Genomic DNA, 23678 nt, shown 5'->3' on the forward strand with positions numbered 1-23678 from the left:
AGAGAACACCTACTTGGTAGCATCAGCTAAAGACAAATACTACTAGGCAGCATGTTAACAGCACACTGCCCGCTGTATGTTCAACTTCTGTAGAAATTCTGTCATAAATTAGCAGCATGGTTTATGCACCTGCCTCAGAATCAGGTGTCAGAAGATCAAACAAGATTGATACTTATCCAGCCTTTCTTCTTCCTTTCAATAAAAAGCACTCGAAGGTAAAATACCTGCAATTCATGCCATCGTTCACCACAATTTAAGCAGAACTCCACTGGTTAACACACAGCTGAAGTTCTGTGCTGCTCCCGCTGCTTTTAGACAACGTATCCCAGATTTAGAGGGCACCATTTACAGTGCCAGGCTGTCACTGTACAGAAGTGGTAATTACACAGACTGTTAAAAGAGCATTTTCAAGAATGCCTCGGTTGTAAAAATTCTGCAGTAGTCTCATGACATGAAACAGGGAGGGAAAAATCTTTCCTGTGGCTGCAAAAAGCGGGATCCAACAGGCAGTGCCTGATTTTGGGAGCTACCAAACTCCAAACACAACATAAAGCTTCCATGCAAGCCGTTCTCCTTCCACTGTTCAATACTCCAGCCTTCCGTGTTGGCTGTTTTCCTTGACCCTTCCTTATTCTAAATGCTTTATCACTCATGCTATTCTTACCACAACTCAGCTGGTGCTAACAGAAGGAGAAATGGGCCGTAGTCAGCCACGAGGAAACAGCAGTGGCACATCCCTCATCTATCCCACTAATTCCTGAACTTTTGGGGCCATGCTGCTGTTGACACCCTCAGTTTCTCAGACCTATGCATGTTCTTCTTAAATCAGCTGAAAATTTTGTAAAGAAAAGGGAACAGCGTAGTTGATCCCAACACAGTTCCATCAAACACATGAGGACCTGGGGAACCACAAAGGAGCCAGCACCTAGAGTGAACTGAACCTTTAAAAAGACAAGTTTAAAAATCATGCCAGGCAGCATGATTCTTGCCCCATCAGCTCCCCTGTGAGGCTGAGAGCACAGCCACAGGAGCTCTAAAATGAGCACAAGGAAAGACGTGATCAGGTCTTGAAAGCTGGGCTGAGGTGTTCTGATGCTGGAGACAGAGCACCAGCTCCTCGTGCACTCTAAAAATAGGGAGTTCCTAACAGAGAGTCCCTGGAGTATTTAGCTTCGAGCTTAGAAGAAAAAAATATGTTGATTCATGATTTGATGTCAATTTGTCTATCCCTTTTGCTAGCCAGCCAGAATCAAAACTAGCCTTGCTCTAAAAGTTCAGCAGAACCCTTGCTACACCAACCCTGCTACAGCTGTTGAGCACTTGCTGACAGGGACATCAGCCCATCATTTCTTCCATTTTTTGGTACCTTTGCCCGGCACCACTAAGGTCACGGGCTTTTTCAGCAAGAAGGCTGCATGAATTACACCCAGGAATCTGGCACATAAGGCAAGAGCTTACCCAAAACGCTGCTGGCACACTGATTTTCCGTCACAAGGAGGCAAGAAAAATCTTAGTGCCACAAGAGCAGCCGTGCCTCTCTTGGCTTACCTCTGCAATAGTGGACTTGCAGACTTCTCTGGCCACGGATTCGAACTTCGGATCTGTAGTCAGGTTCAGCTTGTAGTTCCACAGGAGCTAGAGAGGGGAAAAAAAGGACAAAATGAAGGTTTAAGAGCTTCCCGTGGATAATGAGGAATTGCTGTTTCGCTTCAGAAAAGCAGCAAACATCAACACCCCACACTGGTACCTTCGTCCTTCCACAGCACAGCCATCAGTGCAAAGTCTCCTTGACAACAACTTCTGTCTTTCATTTCCTCAAGAGTTTTATCTTGGACACATTCAGACTGCTAGAAATCTCCCTATAAGGTCATGAGCTGACTCATTACAAGGAAATACATTTAATGAAGATATTTTCATAACCAGAAGGGATCACACAATGAAAGCTGTAGCTTGCCACCTGCTGCATATTTAGCAATCTTTAGCCCACCACTTTCTGTGCCGTGGCTCATCTCCCTGACACAAATGCTTTACCAGAAACAAAGTCCTCGATACGAGCAGATTTCGTATAGAAAAAGCTAAAAAAGCCTAGCAAAAAAAGGAAGGGGACAATGCATTTGGTCCCGTATTCGCTTCCCTCTGCCAGGGGCTGAACCCAGGCAGCTTTTTGGAGGCAGACACAGTGCAGCCCTACAGGTTCTCTCCTGCTGAGCCGTTTCATACATTGCAGGTTGCTCTGCAAGACGGCTCAGGGAGGATGACTCTTCTGCTAGGAGCCAGAGATTAGCTCATGCAGAAGCCTGGATGCATTGGGTCATCCCGCAGGAATCAATCTTGGGCAAGTTCCACTCTGCAGACACACACACACACCCCAGGTCTCCTCCTCAGGCACCACAAAGTAAAAATAAAAGGCAGCAAAACCTCAGCAAATTAATTGCAGAGAGGTTGCCCAAGAGCAGCTCTGTTAGCTCATCTGGTTTCCTCTAGGAACTCGTTACATTTAAACATTTTCAATTAACATAAAGATTAAACAGTTTTTAAAAATTAATTTTAAACGCTCTGCCTTCACGGCAAGAATTAAAATGCTAAATAGTTTGGTCAAACTCCTATTTTGAAAAGCGTTGTACACAGAGGAGACGCAGGAACATGCAGAGACACGGGGCAGGCAGCTCCGCATCGCCGCCACGAGGGTGCAAACACAAAGAACTAGAAACGCACCATCTTCCACACCTCCCCTCACGGCTCTGAAGTTGTGAGAAGTTAAAAATATATATATATAAAATAACATGATTCAAGCCTATTTTGGAGGGTGTAAGTTGTAAACATAGAGGTTTAACAGAGAGGAGTGAACTAGCAGGCAGCCCTTGCAAAGAGCGGTGCGTGCCTCCCAGCCAGGACCAGAAGGGCAAAAATAAGGGGTGACAGCATCCAAAGGCACTCTGCGCGTGCAACCTCAGGCTCTGGAGGGCATCTCGATTCAGAATTGCCCAAGGAAAACATCCCACAGGCGGAAGGGAGGTTATGCTTGTGGCTTGACAACCCAGATTTTGGAGCTCGGCAATGTTTTCCCAGGAGATGACCAGAAGGCTGCAGAGAGGCAAAGAAAACTGAAGCAAGACTGCGTCTCTGTGGCCTGGTTTTCCATTTTTTCACCGTGGATTTCTGCTGGCATATGGGTTAAGCACCAGGTACACATTTTAACACTGAAGTCTTCTCTCTCTCCAAAATAAGACCTAAAACCAGAAGCCTGATGCGCCCTTCACCCACGCAACACAGAGTTACAGCTGCCACAAAGTCAGGCGGCACAGGGCTAAGGGTTAAATTAGAAACAACTGGAAATGCCAGCTTGTACAGCACAGCTGGCTCTTGCTCCTGGCATTTATCTTCCAATAATAAACCTAAATACAGCTTCTGAAGCACCTGAAGCAAAGACCACTGCTGATGAACGTGTTTGTCTGTTCGTGTCCATGGCTAAAAAATCAAGGATCCCGATAACGTGTGCTGTAACAGAAGGCCAAGGAGAGAAGCCAAAGGAAATGTAATGCCAATCTTAGCTCTGACCTTTTTTTTTTTTTTCCTTTTTCCCTGTAGTCTTGGGATTTGAAGAGTCAGCTTGATAGTCTGAAAACTGGCTAACAGTTTGCTCAGTGTTAAACACAGTGCTGCGAGGGAATCTGCTCTAAAACTAGCCAAGTGGTTCAAACTGCCTCTAAATATCACACCCTGATGGCATTTCCCAAGCAAGTCTAAGAATTTAGCAGCTGTGAAAGCAATACAGAAGGCTTCGACAGCTGAAGCTGAGAGTTTAAATTCAGCACCGCTCACATCTCTCCCAGAAGGAGCGCAGCGTATTGCTCCCAGCAACTCACGGGAACCACCCCCCGAGCGTAAATTGGGAAATAAATTGGGAAAGACGTCTGCTGTCCTCCTCCGACACGGAAATACAGTGTGTGGAGCACTTGATGTTCCTTCCTGCAGTCTCCAGTAAGACCGTGCTGGCTATACTGGGCTACAGAAGTCGCCACGTGCTCTTCCTCCGTTGGCCAACGACTCAGGGGTGTCCTGACCAAGGCCTTCTGCAAGCCCTGTGCCAAACAGGGAACGTGAGCTGTGAATGCTGCAGTGAAAGGCTGAATAAAACAAAAGAGTACTTACGTGGTTGCAGTCTGAAGAGATTTCGTTGTCTGGCTGAAAGGAGAAAAAAAAAAGGCGCGTCAGTTCACGGCTGCGTTTACCACGCAGAACAATATAAGCTCGTAGGAACTACCATATCACCAACTGATTTCCATTTGACACAACTGATAGGAGACGTTAGAAGCTGCACATGGTATCTACGGGCCAGAAAGACCGGAACACCAGGGACAACCCTGTCCCACCTCCGCAGAACACAAATGGCACAAGCAGCAGCCTTTATGTGACTACCACAGAGCCGCAATGGGCACGCTTGTGCTCAGACCTGCTTCCCAAACCGACAAAGCACCTGTAGGAAAATGTGGCCATGGAGTTAAGACAAAAACCCACCTTCGTGCACACAACTGAAGGACAAAGGCAGCCTAGCTTGCCTCAATTTGCCAGCCCAGGTAACTCTCTGGGAGCAAACGGTGGCGCTCCAGGGGGAGCTGCTGGCAGCGCCCTGCCTCCTGCTGATCCCTTCAGCCCCTACTCGTTGCCTTTCTGCTTTTTTTTTCCTTTTCCAGCCACCAAAGAGAGCTCAGGGCCCCAGGGACGAGGCAGAACCAGCCCTGAAGCTGGGGCAGCCCAGGAGCCCCTCAAAGCAGGTGTTTTTTCACCATGGGGTGCTCGCACCATCGCTGCTTCGGGGAGCGCAAACACAAGTCATGGGAAAAAGGAAGCACAGAAAGGCTTCCAAGCCCTTAATTACAGCCATTATTAACTAAAGCACTTACTTTGTATAGCAGGAAGTGGCAAAAATTACTTCTGCAGTTAAGAATTAAAACAAAGAAATCACCTGAAGGCTCACTGTAATTAGGCACGGTTTGGTCAGGATGTCACCACCCAAACCATCTCTCCCGGAGTAACCATGAACTTGAAAATTAGGGTTTCAAGCTTTGTCTTAGAGACTAACAGACACCTGTTTGGTACCCTCAGACTGCAGGACTGGTCCTCACAACAGAAAAAACAGGATGACACCCAAACTGCACCGTTTCAGAGAAGCACCTCCCCAAAGCCAACGCTATCGGGACTTAGGAGGCGATTCCCCCTTAACTTTCTGCACCCGTGCTAATCGCTCGGTGACAAAGCAAATTTCCAAAGCAGCCAGAATACCCTCAGTTGGCATCGCTGTTTCAGCCCAGGCCAGCTTCTTCATGAAATTCTGTACGTCAGCAGTGCAATTAGCCCATTGTGGCCAGGACGTATCTGCTGCCAGCCAAGCAGGAGGACTTGGGAGGGCCAGAGAGAGCTTTCCCAAAGCACCTCTTGGCTGCCTCAGCTCCTCCAACCTCATTCACTTTGCTTCAAATCTAGCAAAGATTAAAACTTTTTTCCTGGAAAGATGAGCCCGGGGAGATAACAGACTGGTTTGCACCAGCCTGGGAAGCTGAGGCAAGCTTTTCCTGAAACGCACGACATTAACATAGCAGACGTTCAAATACCCGCCTTCCCCGCGCTCTGCAGCAAACCTCAGCTCTGAAAAAACCAGCCTGATTTCTTTCAGTGCTGCTGGGAAGAGCAGTGGAAGCTCAACGGGACCCCAAGCGAGCCCTGCCTACACTCAGAGCTGAGTGCTCCAGCTCGCAGCAGCGCCCGACGGAGCCGGCAGCCCTCGGTCCTCACCTCCTGCCATGTGGGTGCAGCCTCGGTGGAGGAATGACCTCCACCTGGGAGGCAGGAACCACGGGGATAAGGGAAAGGTAAGGAGCAGACAGCACCAGGAGCTGCACCACATCACGTTTTGGGAAAGGAAGCCAATGGGGAGGAGGCCATCATACAGAGCAAGGAGAGAGAAGGACTCCGCTTGCACCTGACGGAAGGATTAAAGGCTGGTTCACAGCAGGGACGTGTCCCTGCGGGCTCCTTCAGGCTCTTGCTTTTTAGCAGTTTAGTTTAAGACAGAAAAAGCACTGCCTTGCACGTGATCAACAGCCCCGTGAACTCCAAAGGCTGGTGTGAAGCCCTGCCACAAGCTCGCCAGCATCGCCTTCCCCATCCTCCCGGCCTCAGCTCGCTCAAGGAGCCGTACCACAGAGTGACCTGGGCAAGTCCCCGGTACGATTCATGCCACCAGACTGTAATAAGCAAGTCAAGAATCCTAAATGTCCACCAAGGAAGAAACAAAGTCTTGGGAGAGCTCTGCACAGATCGCTTTAATCACCACCCTGACCTTCCTTTCCTTCGCTCGTGCAAACAGGAGAGCCTGAGGCCAGCCACGTGAGTGCCTTCATCCCCAGGTTTTAATCCCTCTGCAGAGCAGGGGATGACAGCAGCCGCTTCCACTGATCTTTTGGGGCCAGAGCAGCAAGCACTCATTGGAAAGGACCGAGCAAGCCAGGTGTTCTCCACCTGAACTCAGGATTAGGTTGCAAGGAGATTGGATGGATCAATGAGGAAAGGATGCCAACTAAGGCAGCCGCCTTCCCACGAAGGAGAGGGCAGGCAGCAGTCCGGGCAGCACGTGTGACCCGTTACAGAGCACAGCACGGATGGATACGCAGAAGAAATCAGCTCATGGGGTCCAGCCGGTGTTGGATTTCCCCGTTTTGACCTTACACAAATAAACATTTGTCACCACTACCTGCCGAGAGGTGACCCAGGGGTTTCTAACACAGAGGCTGTGGAGCTGCTCAAGGGAAAGGATCTGGGAGCTGCGTCCTTCCCCTGGGTACCAGCAGTCCCTTTGTGCCAACACACCCCGCTGGGATGGGCAGCTCACAATAAGGCAATTCAGTGCTCAGGTATCAGGGCTGAAAAGAGCACGAGCCCCGTGCAAGGCAGGGAGCGAGGAGAGATCCGGGAGAGCCGCCCTCCTGCAGACCTTCCCCTCCCCAGGCGAGGGCAAGGAGCGATTCTGCAGAACAGCCCGGGGGAACGTCAGCAGATACAGCAGCCTGGGCAAGAATCAACACGGCTTTTGTTTAAAAAAAGGAAAAAAAAAAAAGAAAAAACAAACCATCGCACAGCCACCCATGCCTCCAACCTGCTGAAACTTCCTGGAGCGCGTGCCAGCGAGCAGATGGCTACAGTAAGCCATTTTCACACATCCTGCAATCCTGCAAGAGTCATGTGCGATACAGAAGTTAAACCGGAGACAACCGGAGCTCCAAACAGACGAGCAGGCTTCGTAACTTAATGACACGTTTAGTGAGCAAGGAGAGTTCAACTCGTTAAGCCGCGCTCCAAACGCCCCGCAACGCCGAGAGATGGCGGCGCCAAAACCAAACCCGTGGCAGCGAAAGCCTCTCACCTTGATCATTCCCAATTTTAAAGGAGTTTTTTGGAGGAAGCGCAGCACCGGGCTCCCAGCTCCCACAGAGCCGGGTTATTTCAGCCCAGGTTTCACACGCTGCTTTAGCTGAGCTGGAAGGGGAGGGCCGAGCTAAGGGACCCCCTTGGAGCTATTTTCAGCAGTTCATTTTCGTACCCACACACTCGGCAGAAAAGCTCCAGGTGCCACGCACCCACCAGGAAAACCCAAGGGAGACCTGAGGCTCCCCAAGGCCACGGTGACAGTGGTGTAAAACTGCCTGTAGGACGTCCCAAAGCATTTATGGCATCAAATATTTTCAGGTTTGTCACGCCGTACTGCACAGAGCTGAGAAGAGCCATGCTGCACGCCAGTTCTTGCCTTGGCACCGCTTCAAAGGGCCAGAAGTTTGGACTTCAAAATGCTTCAAGAGATCAGCCCCTGCCAGAAAAAAAAGCTGACTTCCTCCGTTACTCATTCCCGAGCTCTCCCAAAGAAACTTCTCGGCAGAAAGCCGCCTGGTTGCTGAAAAGCAGCGCGTCCTGTCCCACTGCGGAGGCCAAAACCGCAGAGAGACGCCTCGATGAACTCCTCTGGGAAGCTGGCAGGAAGCAAAAACAGGCCTGGGGCGGCGGTGAGGGGCAACTCCCCACAGCATCCCTTCGGTGAGACTCTCAGCTCCACCCGCAGAAGCCTGGGGGATGTTTTTGGGGAGCCCCAGAGGCACACGGTGCCCTGCTCCCACTTGGAGACCCTCGTTAAGAGGAGGGCTGCAGGGGAGACGTGTGCCAAAAAAAATCCCGCTCCCTACGCTGCCCGGTGCTTCAGAGGGCGATTTCAGAAAGCAGCACGGAGCTGTGCAGTGCCTGGGACAAGCCACGAGGGGTTTCGGTCACAAAGAGCTGCCCACCAGCACCACATCCCACCGAGAAACCCAAGAAATTTGGGAGTGCGTGCAGCAGGGAGAGCCGAGACCCCTCCTCGATGACAGGGAGACGAAGCAAGCATCCACGGGATGGAGCCAGGAACAAGGCTGGGGAAGATGCGCCCACCCTAGAGATCATGGGGTGATCTGGGGCAGCAGGAGCAGGATTTTTGGGGATCCCCGGGGGGCTGCTGGTGCTGAGGATGGTGATACAGGAGCCCTGTAACACGCTGCCACCGCAAGCCTTCAGCTGCTGCTCCAGGAACCCACACGGGCAGAGCGTGTTCTCCACCCCGCCGTACCCTGAGGCCACCGAGGAGGAACTGAAAATCTCTTTTTTTTCATAAACTAAGAAATAAAAAAAAAAAAAATCATTTATGCAAATCTTAAGGTCGTGACCAGGACAGCAAGACTTCGAACAAGTCACAGAGGTTTTCCCACGTGCAGCAACTGCTCTGATCCCGTATTTATTTCGGTTCTGCTTTAACAATACTCATCTTCTGCTTCTTAATTAAATCGCCACTTCCATCCAAAAGCAGCTTGATGAATGGAGAAGTAATTCAGGAGATAATGCCTTACCATTTTTAAACGTTATTTAAAAGATAGAAACATTAAGATGCGAGCATTTAAATAATTACAGAGCTTATCAATTTAGTCAAGAAAAACACCAAGCTTGGCAGTGAAGGCTAAAATTAGCCACAAAATAATATAACCAGCCTAGAAAACTCTAGAAAGATTACTACAGCGTTCAAGCAAGACTGAAATTATTCAAATCTGGGCTTCTGGCTTATTTAAATCAACCTGCCTGGGAGCGACGCAAATCGTGGTGGTAAATTGATTTCCCTGGCGTCTGTTTCTCCTCTCTCCTGAGAGCCACAGAGAGAAAAAGGAGGGGAGCAGGAAGCCAAGCCGAGGCCAGCCGATGCACAACTTGCCAGGGGTGCTCCCTGCTCCGGGCCAGCCCAACGGGCCCGAGGTGCCAGCACCCACGCGAGCCGGGCGCGCGCTGGCTGAGGACCCGACGGATGTGCTGAGCCTCTCGGTGCCACGCTGAGATCCGGATTTTAATTCCTGGAGCTGGTACAACGTGGCATGGCCCACGCTTTAATTTTTTCCCCTTACTCGCTAGCCTTTGCTGTGCTTTGGCAACGCACGCCTGGACCTCGTGCGCAAGGGGACGCTGGAAACTTTCAGCAAGCCTGCGGTGCCAACACCTCCTCCGAGGTGAAAAAGGCAGGGCTGCTTCAGGCCTGCTAAGGGGCAGAGCGCGGCGTCTCACTGCAAAGCAAGAAAACACCGGATTAAATAAACACCGAGGGCATTTACCAAACGAATTCTGCTGGCGTGAGGCTTGGCGGGGAGGGGCTGGACCCCAGCCCCATGGCCACCGGGGAGTTTTACTGCTCGGGCTCTCCTTCGGCACCGAGCAGGCTGAATGAAGGTGGCTGCTGCCTGGTGGCTGCTCCCCGGGAAGCTGCGTTTTGCATCGGAGGAGCTCTCCAGAAAGGGCTGCTGGAGACATCTGCAGCAGCAGGGCAGTGAGTCACCAGCCCGGGCCTGATTCATCGCGCCCGGCGCTATTTAGGAACCCGAGAGCGGGACGCACGGGAGAGGTGGATGCGAGCGACGAGTCGTTTGAAGGGTCTAGATGTAAACCAACCTGATTTACATGCATTTGTTTCCTTTTTTTTTGTTTTCTTTTTCTTTTTTTTTCTTTTTTTTTTTTTTTTTGCCTGGGCAACATTTCTTCAACGGCACAAGCCCACGGCGGCGCTGGGTGCAGAGGCGGCAGAACTTTAACCCGGATGAATCACAATGTTTTCCTTGCGTTACTGGAGGAAAAAGCAAACTCAAATGTTTATTTTAACCCCAGATAAAATCATTTGGATTTTGTTCAACAGAATTCAACGTGAATAAGTCTTCCGAGGCACCGCGAAAGCAAGGTTTCCATGGGACTAGCAGCAAACCAGCAAATCAAAATTCCGCTCGCCTTCAGAAGACGCAAACAAAAGCCTTGCTGCAGATCCAAAGCTCCTTCCTTCGGTTTATCCCTCCGATAAAGGGCTCGGGGCTGCTTTATTGCAGCTATGCCAGGGGTTCGAGCTGACTGGTCCCCAGGAGAAGGCAGGCAGGGGCACGGAGCTGCCTCTTCTGCCGGAGGAAGCTGCCTTCAGTGCCCTGCGTGTTTCTGAGGGCTCCTTCCCAAACGCACAAGCGTTTTTCAGCTCAAACTGCTGGGCTCAATCGTGATATAGATAGCTAGAGCCGCTCAGCCAAGCGCTTTGCTTGAAAACGCCGGCTGCGATGGTAATTCGGAGGATTTAAAATGATACCACGGTAAGCAGCCAGATCAGCTTCCCTTAGGCCAAGCGAAGAAATTACAGCTGACTAGTTTTACACAGATGAGCAAGCTTAAAAAAAAAACATAATACGTACTCGGTGCTGGATGTTAAGTGAGCTCAGGAGCTTTCTGGAAAGCAGCGTTAGTAGAAAGACGCCTTACTGGTAGCGGGGAGCCAGACACCTGCACACAAATCCTTCCAATTACCGCTTCCATAACTCCCACTTAAAAAGCTATGAATAAAGACAAGCTGCAATTAAAAGCCTGAGCACACCTCCAGCTCCTCTGCTAACATCTATGGAGTGAAATAACGGGGGAAGGAGGGACAGGGAGGGAAAGCAGTGACCCCATCCCCACCTAGCACGATCCTCCACGCCAAATCCTTGATTTTTTTTGGTTTCATCCAAGGGAACTTCAGAGCTGAAGTCCATAGCAGGTAGCAGAGGTCACTTGGCACACGCTGGTCACTGCTGATGGTCGGTAGATGGCTGTTATTGATGGTTGTTCACATCACAGTGATGTTCTCCTACCACCTGAAGGCCAGGCGTGACTGCAGGATGAACGTGGAGCTAGAAAGCTCTGCCCCCGTGGAAATCCACAGCGGACAGGCCCCAGTTTTCATGGGGACTTGCAGCTCGCTGATGGCAAAGCTCAGACAGCTGCAGAACGCAGCGAGACCATTTGGTCCCACCCAACAGGCAGAGTAAAGCTGTTTTCCTTAGCAAGTAACACTCAGAAGAGGACTTTAAGAAATCCCCTCATACCAAAGTAGAACAAAGATCCCAACTGCGCACACGACACAGTTACAAAGGCAGCAGCAAGCTCCTGGGGGTGTGCAGGGGAAAACCCAATGGCACTGCCCTCACAGAGGTGCCTTTTTTATTATTTTTTTTACCCCACGCAAGCATTTAAGTCCCTTGCAAGCAGATCTCTATCTGAATGACAAGGGGAAAAAAGGTGCTGGTGGTGTGCAGCTTTTGCAACACCAAGGTAAGACCAAAATGATTTACGCACAGGTCAACACCGCTGCCAAAAAAAATAAATAAATTTATATATATATATAAAATGTATTATTTTTATTTCTTTTTTTTGGTGTCCTTGACCAGACCAGGTGGTCTTGCTCAGGGAGAAATTAGCTGCTGGGTGCCAGCCTCCATACAAATACCCCCCAGATTATCAAGTAATTTATGCAGGCATTTTTACACCTGTCATATAACTCGGAGTAGAGAAGAGGCTGAAGATATGATTGTCCTGTGACAATTCAAGGCAAGACAAAACCCAGAAGAGAGGCACTACACACCAGCAGGAAGAAGCTGCGTGTTCCTAGGTGAGGCAGGAACCTTTGTGCCTGGCACAAGAGCAGGGAAGCTGCCTCTGCCACGAGGCACACGCTGCTCTTCTGGGTGGAAACTGAGCCTCAGGAAAACACAGGCTAAAAAATGAGCATCCAGGGCTCCGCTGGCACCGTTTGGGTACGAGCCCAAGCGTGACACGAGCAGAGTTTGAGGCATCTGAAAAACAGAAGCAGATGGAGAAGAAACCCAAGAGCGCGATTCCTCCAGCGATTATTTGGCACCGAGATGCAACCATCGGGGTTTCCCCCCAGTAAAAAAAAAAAAAATCCCTGTACGATGGCTTCCCTTTTATCAACTACATCTGAGCTCAGATGTTGCAGGAAGGAGGAGATGCTGCCCTGTGTGGGGAGAGCCAGGTCCCTCCTCTGTTGGTGCACCACCACCAGCTGCATTTTGCAGCCGCACAGCTCCTGGCTCCGGCGATCCGGGGGCACGGCACCACGTTAGCTCCATCCCAGCTGCCCTCGGGAACAAGAGGCAGAGACAGAAAAGCCTCGGAGCTAGTTAAGAACTGCCACATTCAGGCATTTTTCACTTTACCGCACACGGACCAAGCGTTCCAAAAAAAACAACATTTTCAGGCTTCCTGAAGCCCCCAAAATTCAGGTTTATATCTGAAGCTGTAACAGGGCATCTACCAGCTTCCCTGGGGCAACCCGAGGCACCTGAGGATATTTTTATAACTGATAATCTACCAAATTGCCTTGACGTTGAGAGGCCGAGATGCCAAGATCCCACAGAGTGAGGCTTCTGGGGTCCTTTTGGGTGCATTTAAGCACAGCGATTCAGGCAAAGCTTATCAAAGCCCAAGCTGCAGTTTTACAACAATGTTGACTCTGCAAGCACAGAATAAACCCCAAACCCATAAAAGTCACCCTCCCTGCTTCTCAGGAACCCCTGGGGGTGGGGGAGCCGCTCAGTTGCTGCTTTTCAGATGTGAAGCTGCTCACGGCAGCCGCTGGCAGTGAAGGTGACACAGGAAAACCTGAGCTGCCACTGCCCTGCTCCCAGATAAATAAATGGGCAGGTACACGTATATATATATATATGTAAATACATATAAATATAATTCTGCTGTGGCAGAGCAGAATGCAAATCGGATGAAAAAAAGGTAGCCAATTACAGATTAATCTCAGGAAGTTTCAGGCCTTATTCTGAAGCCTTCACCAACGCGTCTTCCTGTGCTAAGACGCACCGTGGGTCTCAAAACCAAGAGGAACAGCAAAAATGGTAATTTGTTCCTTACCAGCGACACCAGCAGCTGTATGCAGAGCCCACAGCTTGCAGCCCGAGCACTCTGCAGGCCAGCACGGCGTTGCTGGAGGCATGCGGCAACCGCAAGAGCCCCCGCGCCAAACCCGACCTGCTTCGAGGAGGGTTATTTTGCTCTGACTAAGCTCCCCGGCGTGTCACCACAAGCGCCAGCGCGGCAGTTTCCCACAGGTTCACACATTTGCAAGTAATAATTGCAGACAAACGAGGCTTCTGCCCATTTGAACTCGCGAAGCCGCTTCTCGGAGCGCGAGCGCTGCTCTCCCGGTGGCAGGTCCGCGTCCTCAAGCAACCAACTGCTCAAAGACCACAGCCTCCACAAACCCGAGCTGTTCCACGGGGAAGCAAGTGCCTTATTAAAGCACGTATCCCTCTCTCACGCTTCCCAGCGAGCCGCCCTGAGCTGATCCCCGCTGCTGAAGGACGAGCTGAGCGAGGATGGCACCGAGCGCAGCCCCCGGCAGCGGGAGGACGGGAGCTCCGCAGCTACCCAAATAAAAACCACTTCTGCAAAAGCCACTGGCTGTGGTTTGCTCTGCAGGAAGGTGCAAGGACATCTGCCCAGCCTCGGGGGACAGGCACCAACCCTGCAAGTTCCCCCTGCTGCAAGATCCCCCTCCAGCAGCAGAGGCAGCAAGTCCCCAGCATGGCACAAGGTTATCTGGGGGAGCCCATCTCCCTCTGTGCCGCTTTAAGAACTGAGCAGACCATCACATGGACCTGAACCCCGGTGGGGCACTAAGCCTGCTGACTTCTTGCACTAGGACACCCCATAAAACGCTCAGCAAGGCATTTCTGGGAGGCACCACGGGAAGCCTCGGTGGAACCGGCGAGGTCTTGCTAACGCAGGTGGGGCTCAGCCAGCAGCCGGCTCTCCCTGCCCTTGGAGATAAGGAAAAAGGGAGTTAATCCATCAATTATCTGAGCTGAAGGCTTGATCCTTCTCCCCCGTCTTCTCTTGAAAGTTGCAGCGGGATGGGATTAGCAGAGCGAGGCTTTGTGCTGTCCTGCAGGGAGGCGTGCAGCTCCGGGGCTCTGCGCAGCGGCAGGCAGCCAGCAGCAAGGTGCCTTCATTCGGGTTTAATTCTCCTAAGGGAGACCTCCACCTGCTCGAAAGGCAAAGCACAGCCCGCAACAATTCTCCCGCGTTGAAGAGCCACTCATGCTGGCTTTTCAGAAGTCTTCCCTTATCCTCAGGCTCCTCCAGATGCAGTTTTTCACGGAGCTACTCCTAGAACGACGATGTGAGGACGCGGCACTGCCTGCGACCGAACCGGCCCAAACTAACAGCAAACTCCACAAAAATAACAAACTTCAGCTGCGTGGGGGGAAAACAGGCTTCTGAGCATTTACCCGCCTCACCCTTTCCATTCCTGATTTGCCCAGCTCGCATCAAAGATCTCTCTGAGTTGCCAGCACCAGAAACAAGCTGCGACCCCAAAACCAAGCGGGGTTTTATTGAACCTTAAGCAGATCGTGACAATGTGACTCGATCAACTGCTGCCATCCTTGGGGTAGGGGATGGGGGCACAGGAATGATGAAGAGGTAAAGATAAGTGATGTTGGATAAGGAGATGCCTCAAGGACAACGGCACAGCCCCGCTCTCTGACCATACCCACACCAAATTAACTCCTGCCTGATGAACAAAGCCTCTTCCTAAAGACGTGTGTATCAGCATTTAATGAAAACCTCAATTTTAAGCGATGACAAGCACTGATAACAGTGATATCCTCACCTCGCTGGCACCCCTAACACTGCTCTCAGACCCCAATCTCTTCCCAAAATTGCTGCAACGCCTCCGAGGAGCGCAGCCCTCCTGACAGCCGGCTTCAAGGAGCCTACAACACCCCAAACGACCCCCTGCAAGAGGCAACAGGCACCCCAATCCCCCCAGAAAAATGGATTTTGTTAAGTGCAGGAAGGAGCCTTTTGGTAGCGGGGGAATTGCCCCGCTGCAGCAGGGGCAATGCAGGAGGGCTGGAGCTGCAACAGATGCCAGGGATTTCCCATCTCCAGCATTGAGCAGTTAATTTGCATGCTAATTAGGAACAGGTCAGCAGGAAATTACAGCAGACAGCCTTCTATTGGGGCTGGGGAGGACATGGATGCATTCCTCATCCCACAGGGCCTCCAGCAGCATCCCTGGTCAGCGAGGAGCCCCGGAGCAGCCACGTGGGGACACAGCAGCTCCGAGACCTGCAGAGCAAAGAAACCCACCTGAGCCACACCAGGTGGGGGAAATAACAGAGAGGGAGCCTAAACGGGCCCATCCCACTCGCTGGCAGCACCAGGATTAAGGAAAAAAAGCACCAGGGGCAGTTCAGGCACCTGGAAGCACATCTTGCAACACCCCCTTACCTTCGAGCTGCCTCACACCCCACAATACTTGGGGAGCTGTGCGGAAATCAGAGCCCCCCTCAGCTCAGGTTTAGGGGGCTGATGTTGCCAAACCCCATAAACCTCACTCAGTGCTGCTCACCCTCACTCATGAGCCTTGCAGGCAGCGCAGCTTCTGAGATTTCTTTTATCCAGAGCCTCCGAGATTGATTGCTCGGAGTTATTAGAAAATAACCACGCCGATCAAAAAAAAAAGAGCCACGGTATTACCAGGCCGGGTCTCATTTATTGTATTTTTAATTTCTGTTACTGCAGAGCCAGAGGCAACAGGCTGGACACATCCCAGACACCGAGCTCCACGAAGTGACTGCCCTCGCCCCCTTCAGCCACCCCCCAGGGGGCTCCAGCCCTTTGGGGCACGTTGGGTGCCGCGACGAGCTCCAGGAGCTGCAGCTGAGCCAGGTTTGGGGGCCAGGAGCTGAAGGGTTGGGGCCTTCCCCATTCAGCCACAGGTCCCTGGGGCCGGGGACCACCAGCTGTGCCCCCACCGCCTGCAGAGATGGGTTTAAGGCCAGGAGCCAGCCCATCGCGGGACACCCTGCTTTGCTTTCAGGCACCCAAGAGGCCAAGGGAAAGCTCAAAATTCAATTATGTTATCGGCCAGGGAATTACACAAAATTAAGCAGTAAATGATGAAAATCCTGCGCTATTACTGCAAAAAAACTCATCGCTTTTTCTCCTATGAAGGCCAAAGGACCACGGCCTTTTCCCCACGTTCGCTGGGCTGCCAGCAGAGCACGCAGCGGGACCCTCGCCAGGCATCCACTGAAACCACAGACGGGCTTTGCCTCTTCCCAGAGGGTTTTTGCAGCACATTTCAAGCCTCTAATAACGCCTGCAGAAGTCCAGGGCCCAGCCGTGCTCTGCTCTCTCATCGTGCTGCCTTCAGGTGACGTCTCCGCGGGCTTCCTCCAAGTTCACGCAGGTGTTTGGGGTCTAACAATGGAGCTGTAAGGCTGTTTGCACCCCTAACCACCTGCCAGGCTCAATTCTGGAAAGCTCAGCGGCTCGGGATCTCTTCTGTCGGTGATCAGCTGCTGAATCCAGCGGGACCCAGCGAGGGTTTGGGATCTTCAGCAGGACCTGGGTGCTCGTGGCCGTTTCTAAGCCAGCACAACCCGGTACCTGGTTACAGGGTGCTCCTCCTAGTGCCTCCACTTCTGGAAATAAGACACACGCTTCTTCCCAGCCCCCTGTGCCACCACCCAAAGCACGGGAAGGGGGAAGGATTCGAGCGGTGCCTAAAGCCTCAGCATGCCCTCATCATCTGCTACCACTCGCCAAGACCTGGCGTCCACTGACACCAATTCACGCACAGGGAAGTGCAGAAAACCAAGTGTGAGATACCACCAGCCACGGCTCTGCTACGGGTCACCTCGACATACACACATGCAAATATTTCCAGGCTCTGCCCTCTGTTAGGGAGCCACACACACCTCCTGCCTCCTCAGCCTGCAGCAGGAACGTGAAGCAGGTTCCAAGCCTACAGCACAAAGCAGATTTCAATATATCTAAATATTGGAATAATCTAGGTATTTATAACGTTATTCAAAAACTTGCGTTCCCTCCAACTATCAGCTCTTTCAAACCCATTCCTTCATCCCCTAAAACTTTCATAATTCAAGTTTTTGGGAGCATTTAAGGCTTCAGCCTCGAGTACTGATGGCCTCCAAACACCTAAAGCCCCGGCGAACCAGAGCTCTGCAGACCAAGCATCCCCAGTTGTTTTGATGATATGCAGAAAAATTTAAATATATATATAGCAGATTTAAAAAAAAAATAAATTTGCGAGTAGTTTGAGGCGTCTCCAGTGTATTGATCAAGAACTTAATAGAGTAATTAGCCGGGGTTCATTAAAGCATGCTTTCCATTAGGCTCCCCAGTCATCTCATCGGAATTCATTTACGCGGCCGCGTGCCACAGGTGCAGAGCGCTCACCCCCCCCAGGCAGCCCCCAGGAGGGACACCTCGTCCTGCACCAGGGCCTCACCCCATCCATCCCACATGGATGGGACCAATTCCTCTCCCGAACTTTGGCTGCCAGTTCTGGGGCCTCAGCTCACAGCTCGGTCTGTCCGAGGATGGTAACATCTGAAGCAGGAGGGCCAACAGCCATTAGCAGCTCACTGCTCCTAAATTTAATTAGTTTCCGTGAGTCAAATCAGTTGCCTAGACCCCAGATGTGCCCCGATTGGTGTTAATTGTATGAGGTGCTGAAAGCTGTAAGCTGATTGTGCCTCAGCACCAGGGAAGGCTGGCCTTACAAACGGGGCTTTTGGAGAAGCACAAAAACCCCTGGGGAAGGGAAATCAGAAGCTTGTGATCTCCTTCCCTGCCTGCCACGAGACAAGGTGACCGGCTGAGAAAGGAAAAACCTAAAAATGTATGTAGTTAGCCCACCCCATCTCTGGTATCTCCGTGTTAGAAGAGCCCAAGCCAGGCTTTCGATCCCACACAGTGCACGCTCCTCGCCCTGAACGGCCGGACACATTCCCGAGACAACCCCTCCTTCAAAGGGGAGCATTAGAAACAGAGAACGGGGCTGCAAGCAAACAATTTGGGAATAAATGAGGCGAATCGAGTGCAGAAAGTCTTCAGGTGGATGAGCTACATCTGGAACCTGAAGGCCCCGCTGGACACACCGCGTTTTACCCCCAGAGTCTCTCTGAGCTCCTCTGGCAGCAGCTACATTGAAATATCCTGGGGAGTGCCCGCAGAGGCCAGCTCCTCCATACAGAGCCAAAAAAAAGATAATACTGGTAAAGAAATCCAAGCTAGAGCTGTTTCCCCTCATGGGAGAAGGGCAATCCCACAGCGATTTAGTCCCCAAGCCAACTGGGGGCTCTCTTTAAGTTACTTGCAACTCGCTGCTCAGCTCAGAAAATTTCAGCTTAGGTTCACTAACGGGTTTTGTAAAAATTAAACACCTTAAAAAAAAACAGCCCTTGATCACACGAAATAATTTGGGGTATGTCAGGTTATTCAAGCACGAGCGTGACCAGCAGGGCAGGCCTCTCCTCCACTCCATGGGCATCTCTCCAGGGAGCAAGGGCAATTCCGACAGCTTTTAGCCGTATTTCCCTCAATAAGAGGGAAAACTCAACTGGAGGACTCTTCTTGAAGACTCAGCTGATCCTACCCCTCTTCCAGGGCAAGGAGGAGTCTATCGCTTTGTCACCCAGCCAAAACCATTAAGACTTCAACGTAAATATTCCCGTGGCCGAAATCCCAGCCATGTGCCAGGCAATCCAAGCACTGAAAGGTTCTGACAGAAGCCTCCTATTTGCTTTTCCTCAAAGCCACTCGCTCCTTCCAGCCACCGTGCTCGTGTCATCAGGCCAAGCCCGTGACTTTTATCAGCACCAAAGGCCACCTCACCCCGTGGGGCACTACAACATGCTTCTAGGAAAAAAGAGAGACCAGGCTGGAGGAACAGCTCCTGTGCCTTGGAAAGACTCAATTAAGATTTGGCTAGCGTGGCCTCGGTTTGACACGTGAAAAACAAAAAATATAACAAATTCCATGTTAAAGGAAAAAGAAGAGCATCCACCTTTGATGCTGAGCGTGGCCATGAACTGAGAGGACCCTCGGCACATCCCTCTCTCCAAGCAGGAGCAGCAGGAGGGCACCAAGCTCATGTCTCCAGGTGATTTGGGGTTAGCAGCATACATAGAAGCAATCTCACTGTGAAAGCTCCGGGTTTGTGCCTGAGCACAGCACCCAAAGCAGCATTACGGGTGGGATCCACGTCGATGCGGCGTTGCTCAGGGCACAACAAAGCAGCCAGCAGCTCCCCAAACGCCACCCGTGGGCAGCGCTCCTGGAGCCGAGCCATCGCTCCACCACCTTCCAGAGCTGACCTCCTGCCTCACCTTGTTTTATGGCTTTTAATGCTAGGAGAGAGCCTGCACCAGGCGAGCAAAGAGCCGAAGGAAAGCCGTGCCAAGCCCCAAAAGGGCTGCTCAGAAGTGCTTCCAGCAGCGCGGCTCCCAGGGTAGCGCACTGCAATATCGGGCTGGCTCCTCGAGTTTATTTTTAAGTGCTTCCTGAGAACAAAAGTTCAGTTCGGAAAGGCTCTTCTGGCCCCATTTCAGAACAGAGCAATCAAAGCATATGAAATACCCTGCCTTAAACCTGAAACGCTAACGTTGTGAGGTGACAGAGAGGATCTCGACCACGTGAGTACCTAAGGGCTGTGGGTTACTCTCTTCCCTTGTTTTTAAGGTCTTCCTTTTTACTGTCCTGTTACATTCACAGAGGTGGCTTTTTGTTTAAGGCAAACCCCTGACCTCCTCACATCCCAGCCCCAAAGCAGTGGCCCAACAAGGCAGAGCACCAGGGTCCCAGCTCCCTGCAGAACCAGGAGCACGTCGGGATGGCAACCTTGATAACGCTGCCGTGCTATCTGGAGCCATCCCTGCTCCCCGACCGTAACCCACAGGAAGGACTTGGCCCATCTCAGACAGCACACCAGATCTTCGAAAAGAGGACCTGGTCTCAGCTGGGAGCTGCTCAGAGGAATGACACAGCCTCCAAGCACGAGCACTGGGTTTGGCGTGGACAGCCCCGAGGCAGAACAGACGCGGCGCTGGTCGAGGGTACCACGCACTGCTGCGGGCTGGGGTGGGAGGATTTTTGGTGATGGCTCGTTGTGTGGAGAAAAAGGAAGAGCCCCACACTTCTGTCTGGTGCTGTGTTGGGATTTCTCGAGGCAGGCTCAACACCACCATCGCTCACTGCACAAGACGCAGGGAGGACCCGTGCCATAAGTCAGCATTTTGGCTTCTTCTGCCGAAACAACGACTTGATCTGGCTAAGTAGAAACAAAACGAGTGAAGACGGCTGTCTGGAAGCTGAGAAATAGGCCACGTTACCACTTCCACAAGACCTTCGAGTCCTGCTGCAGACACTGACTCGAGCAGCCGTTCTCTAGCCACGGCTGCTGAGCAGCCCCTAACCGCGTTTCCCTCTGGTAAGTGCTGACCTGAAATCCTGCTGAATCCCTGCCTGAAAAGCAGGCACTCGCAGAAAATCCATGTTTAAAGCAGAAAAAATGGATTATTAAGGCTCCCACAAGACACCTCCCATCACAACCACACTACAGCACGGTGAATGTCCCCTGTCCCAGGCCGGCTGACGAGCCCTCCCCACGCAGTGCTCCACGCGACTCGTTAGGAGCACAGCTCCAATCACCAGCCACAAAATGGGAATTAGAGACTTCTCCGTGCTCCTTTAATGATGCTAACCATGACAGACAGGAGTCTGAGCCTTCGTTCACAAGGTTGGCAGCAAGAAAGGCTGTGCCAGCGTACCTGGTGCTTGTGCAGTCAGCTCCCGAGGCTTCGGTGAGGTCCAGCAGCTGTGCACAGCAGCACACCCAGCACGTGTCTCCAACACCCAAACACCACGAGCACTGTGCTTGCGGCACCAACTCTGAACTGACAGCCAAAAAAACAAGGGGGAACCCCAAGCGTTATGTGAGGAGCAGCAGAGAAGGCTTGGAAAGCGCGAATCCCAGCCAACAGCTCTCTCTGCCCATGCTTACTGGGGGCTCCAAGTCACAACTGGCCTGTCCAACCCTACAGTACAAGGATTATGCTGCCATCCACTTCTTTAGACCCACAGGCTTAAAGGACAGGCCACACGCAGGGACAGACACCAAGCTGATAACAATAACTCACTTTAAGCTTCTTCCAGACCTTCCTTCAGCTCAGCTGGAGACCCATCCAATGGAAGCTGACTCGGGACCGCTGCAGCAGGTTTAGGAGCCGGGCAGCTTTTCTTTTTTCTTTTTAATTCCACCACGAGTTTTTTGTAGGGCAATTACTTCATCCCTTCAGAGAAGGCACGCTCTGCTGAGCTTGCTTTGCCGCTCGCTTGGTGGCGAGCATTTTACCAGGCAGTGACCCGACGGTCTAGAAAAGCCTCAATTATCAAACTACTGAGCACAAGGAGGAGCAGTGAAGTCTCCTGTTAAAACCCAACGGATCTAGCACCAGATCACAGACAGGTGTTGGGGTGGGTTAGGCATTTTGTTTTAAAGCAGAACCCGGCACATTTGGCTGAATAATTCCACACAGCAGGGCTGCCATGTGGCTGTTCACCTCAGCTGCACCAACAGAGCCGGCTGCCACCTCCAGGAGGGACTCGACCTCCCCAGGACCAAAGAACTATGAGAAGTGTTTCACAAACACGCTCCACTCTTGCAGCTGCAGTAGCTGAAAGCACTGTGGGCACGTAGAGCAAGGCTCAGTACATCAAATCCTACCTTTTTGTCACTCCAGTTGTTCCTAATGTTTTGTTTGTGTCTCTGCCCAAAAGAACTGCAGCAAATAAACGTCCCCGTCCTGGTGTCAGCACGATTAACGTGCATCTGTCCCCATGCCACCTGACAAAGAGGCACTGGATGCCCACCAGCAGCCTTAAACCCCATAAGCTGGTGCCTGGGGAAGAGAGATCTTTGCTCCTGACCCGACCCAGCACCACAGGTACCTGGGAACCAAACACCCAAAACCTGAGAGGACCCCACGATGACAGAGCCAGCAGCCAGCGGCCCTGATTTATTTTAAGTGCCATAGCAACCAACTTCACAGAGCTTAAAACTAAATTAGAAGATCAAAAAGTTATTGTGAAGCAAGATTTCAAATGAAAAGGTAATTACCTAGACCTTTTATCCGTCCAATTCTTCCCCCTTTTTTTTTTTTAAATCAGGAAGAATACCTGCAGGGCTTTTTCAGAAGCAAGCGCGCACCTCCCAACAGAGCGAGACAAGCGGAGCCTACCAGGAAAGCGGTGCTCACGTGCTGGGAAGCTGCTCCATCGAGAACGAGCATCTGGACACCATCCCTGGACCAGGAACACGGCACACAGCCTGCCTAGGAACTCTTCCTTCAAACCTTTTGGTTCCAAATGTGATGTCCCCAAGGAGAAGGGGCTGTAAGCTGGGGGAAAAACCACCCGTACCCGGCCCTACTGCCACCACCCAGCCTCGGATCTGCCACACGCCTACCTAGAGGGCTGAGATGGTCACTCTGTCACCAAACCATGGCACGGCTCGCTCAGCTCATGCTTGGAGGCACACATGGGGACACATGGCAGTATAAAAGGGGCGAGGAGCCACTGGGCTGCTCAGGGATCAGAACCAGCCCATGCCGGGCTCGCAAGGCTCACTGCACCCCACAGGAAGCCAAAGGCAGATGCCGAAGGCGTCCCCATCACAAACAAGGCTGCTGAAGTGTGTTTAGGGTTTCACTGAAGGACATGACCATAAAAGCCTAAAGTAATTTGGGCTTGTAGTACCTGGGCACGTGGAAAGATTGGGGACAGAACAGAACCCTGGCTCAGGAGCCACCGGCAGTGTTCCAGTCTCACCTCCATCATTTCCTTTTGCTGCTGCTCGTTGTTCTTCCAAACCTTACCCTTCCAGATCCCCTCCTCCCGAGCCAAACCACTCCCCTCCTGCCCCTTTGGAGGATCCATCTCCCCTCTACAGGCTACAGGAGGAGGAGAAACCATACCGAGGGTCCAAATCAACTTGCACCCACCACAAACCACCAGGAATTCTTCGTCAAGCCCAGCCCAAGGCAGAACGCTACCTGGAGATCTCCAGGACAGGGACAGGGGCTTCCCCTCATACAGCATCCAGCTCCAGTCCCATCATTAATTCAGCCTCTCAAATTAGCTCAACTTCATCTGCTGGGAAGAAGTTGTTCCCCTTATGGATGTCGCAGTCCCTGGATCCCGTGCCCCACACGGGTGGCTCTGAACCAGCACCGGCTCAACAGCCCTCAGAAAAAAGGGACAGCAGAAGCAAAGCCCTCGGCGAGGCTTAAGGTACATCCTCCAGGTTTCTGATCATCGCCTTAAAAACAAATCCCTGCGTGTGCTGATGTCTGAAGCCGATGATCCTGCTGTAGGCACTGCCGGAGCAACCCCACAGAGCAAGCAGCGAAACAACCACCCTCAAG

General features: G+C 51.8%; 1 protein-coding gene across 1 annotated transcript in view; it reads right to left on the reverse strand.

Moving 5' to 3' along the window:
- The window catches only part of GLG1 (golgi glycoprotein 1), a gene marked incomplete at its 5' end in the record, with an annotated part of 66409 nt that overhangs the window by 39203 nt on the left and 3528 nt on the right, over nt 1-23678 (reverse strand). The window contains 2 exons of the mRNA XM_084294749.1: nt 1549-1635; nt 4153-4185. Coding sequence (XP_084150875.1) covers nt 1549-1635; nt 4153-4185 — 120 coding nt within the window. The remainder of the gene's footprint in view (nt 1-1548; nt 1636-4152; nt 4186-23678) is intronic.

The sequence above is a fragment of the Netta rufina genome, assembly GCF_964035555.1.
Source record: "Netta rufina genome assembly, chromosome: 13".
Classification (NCBI taxonomy): Eukaryota; Metazoa; Chordata; class Aves; order Anseriformes; family Anatidae; genus Netta; species Netta rufina.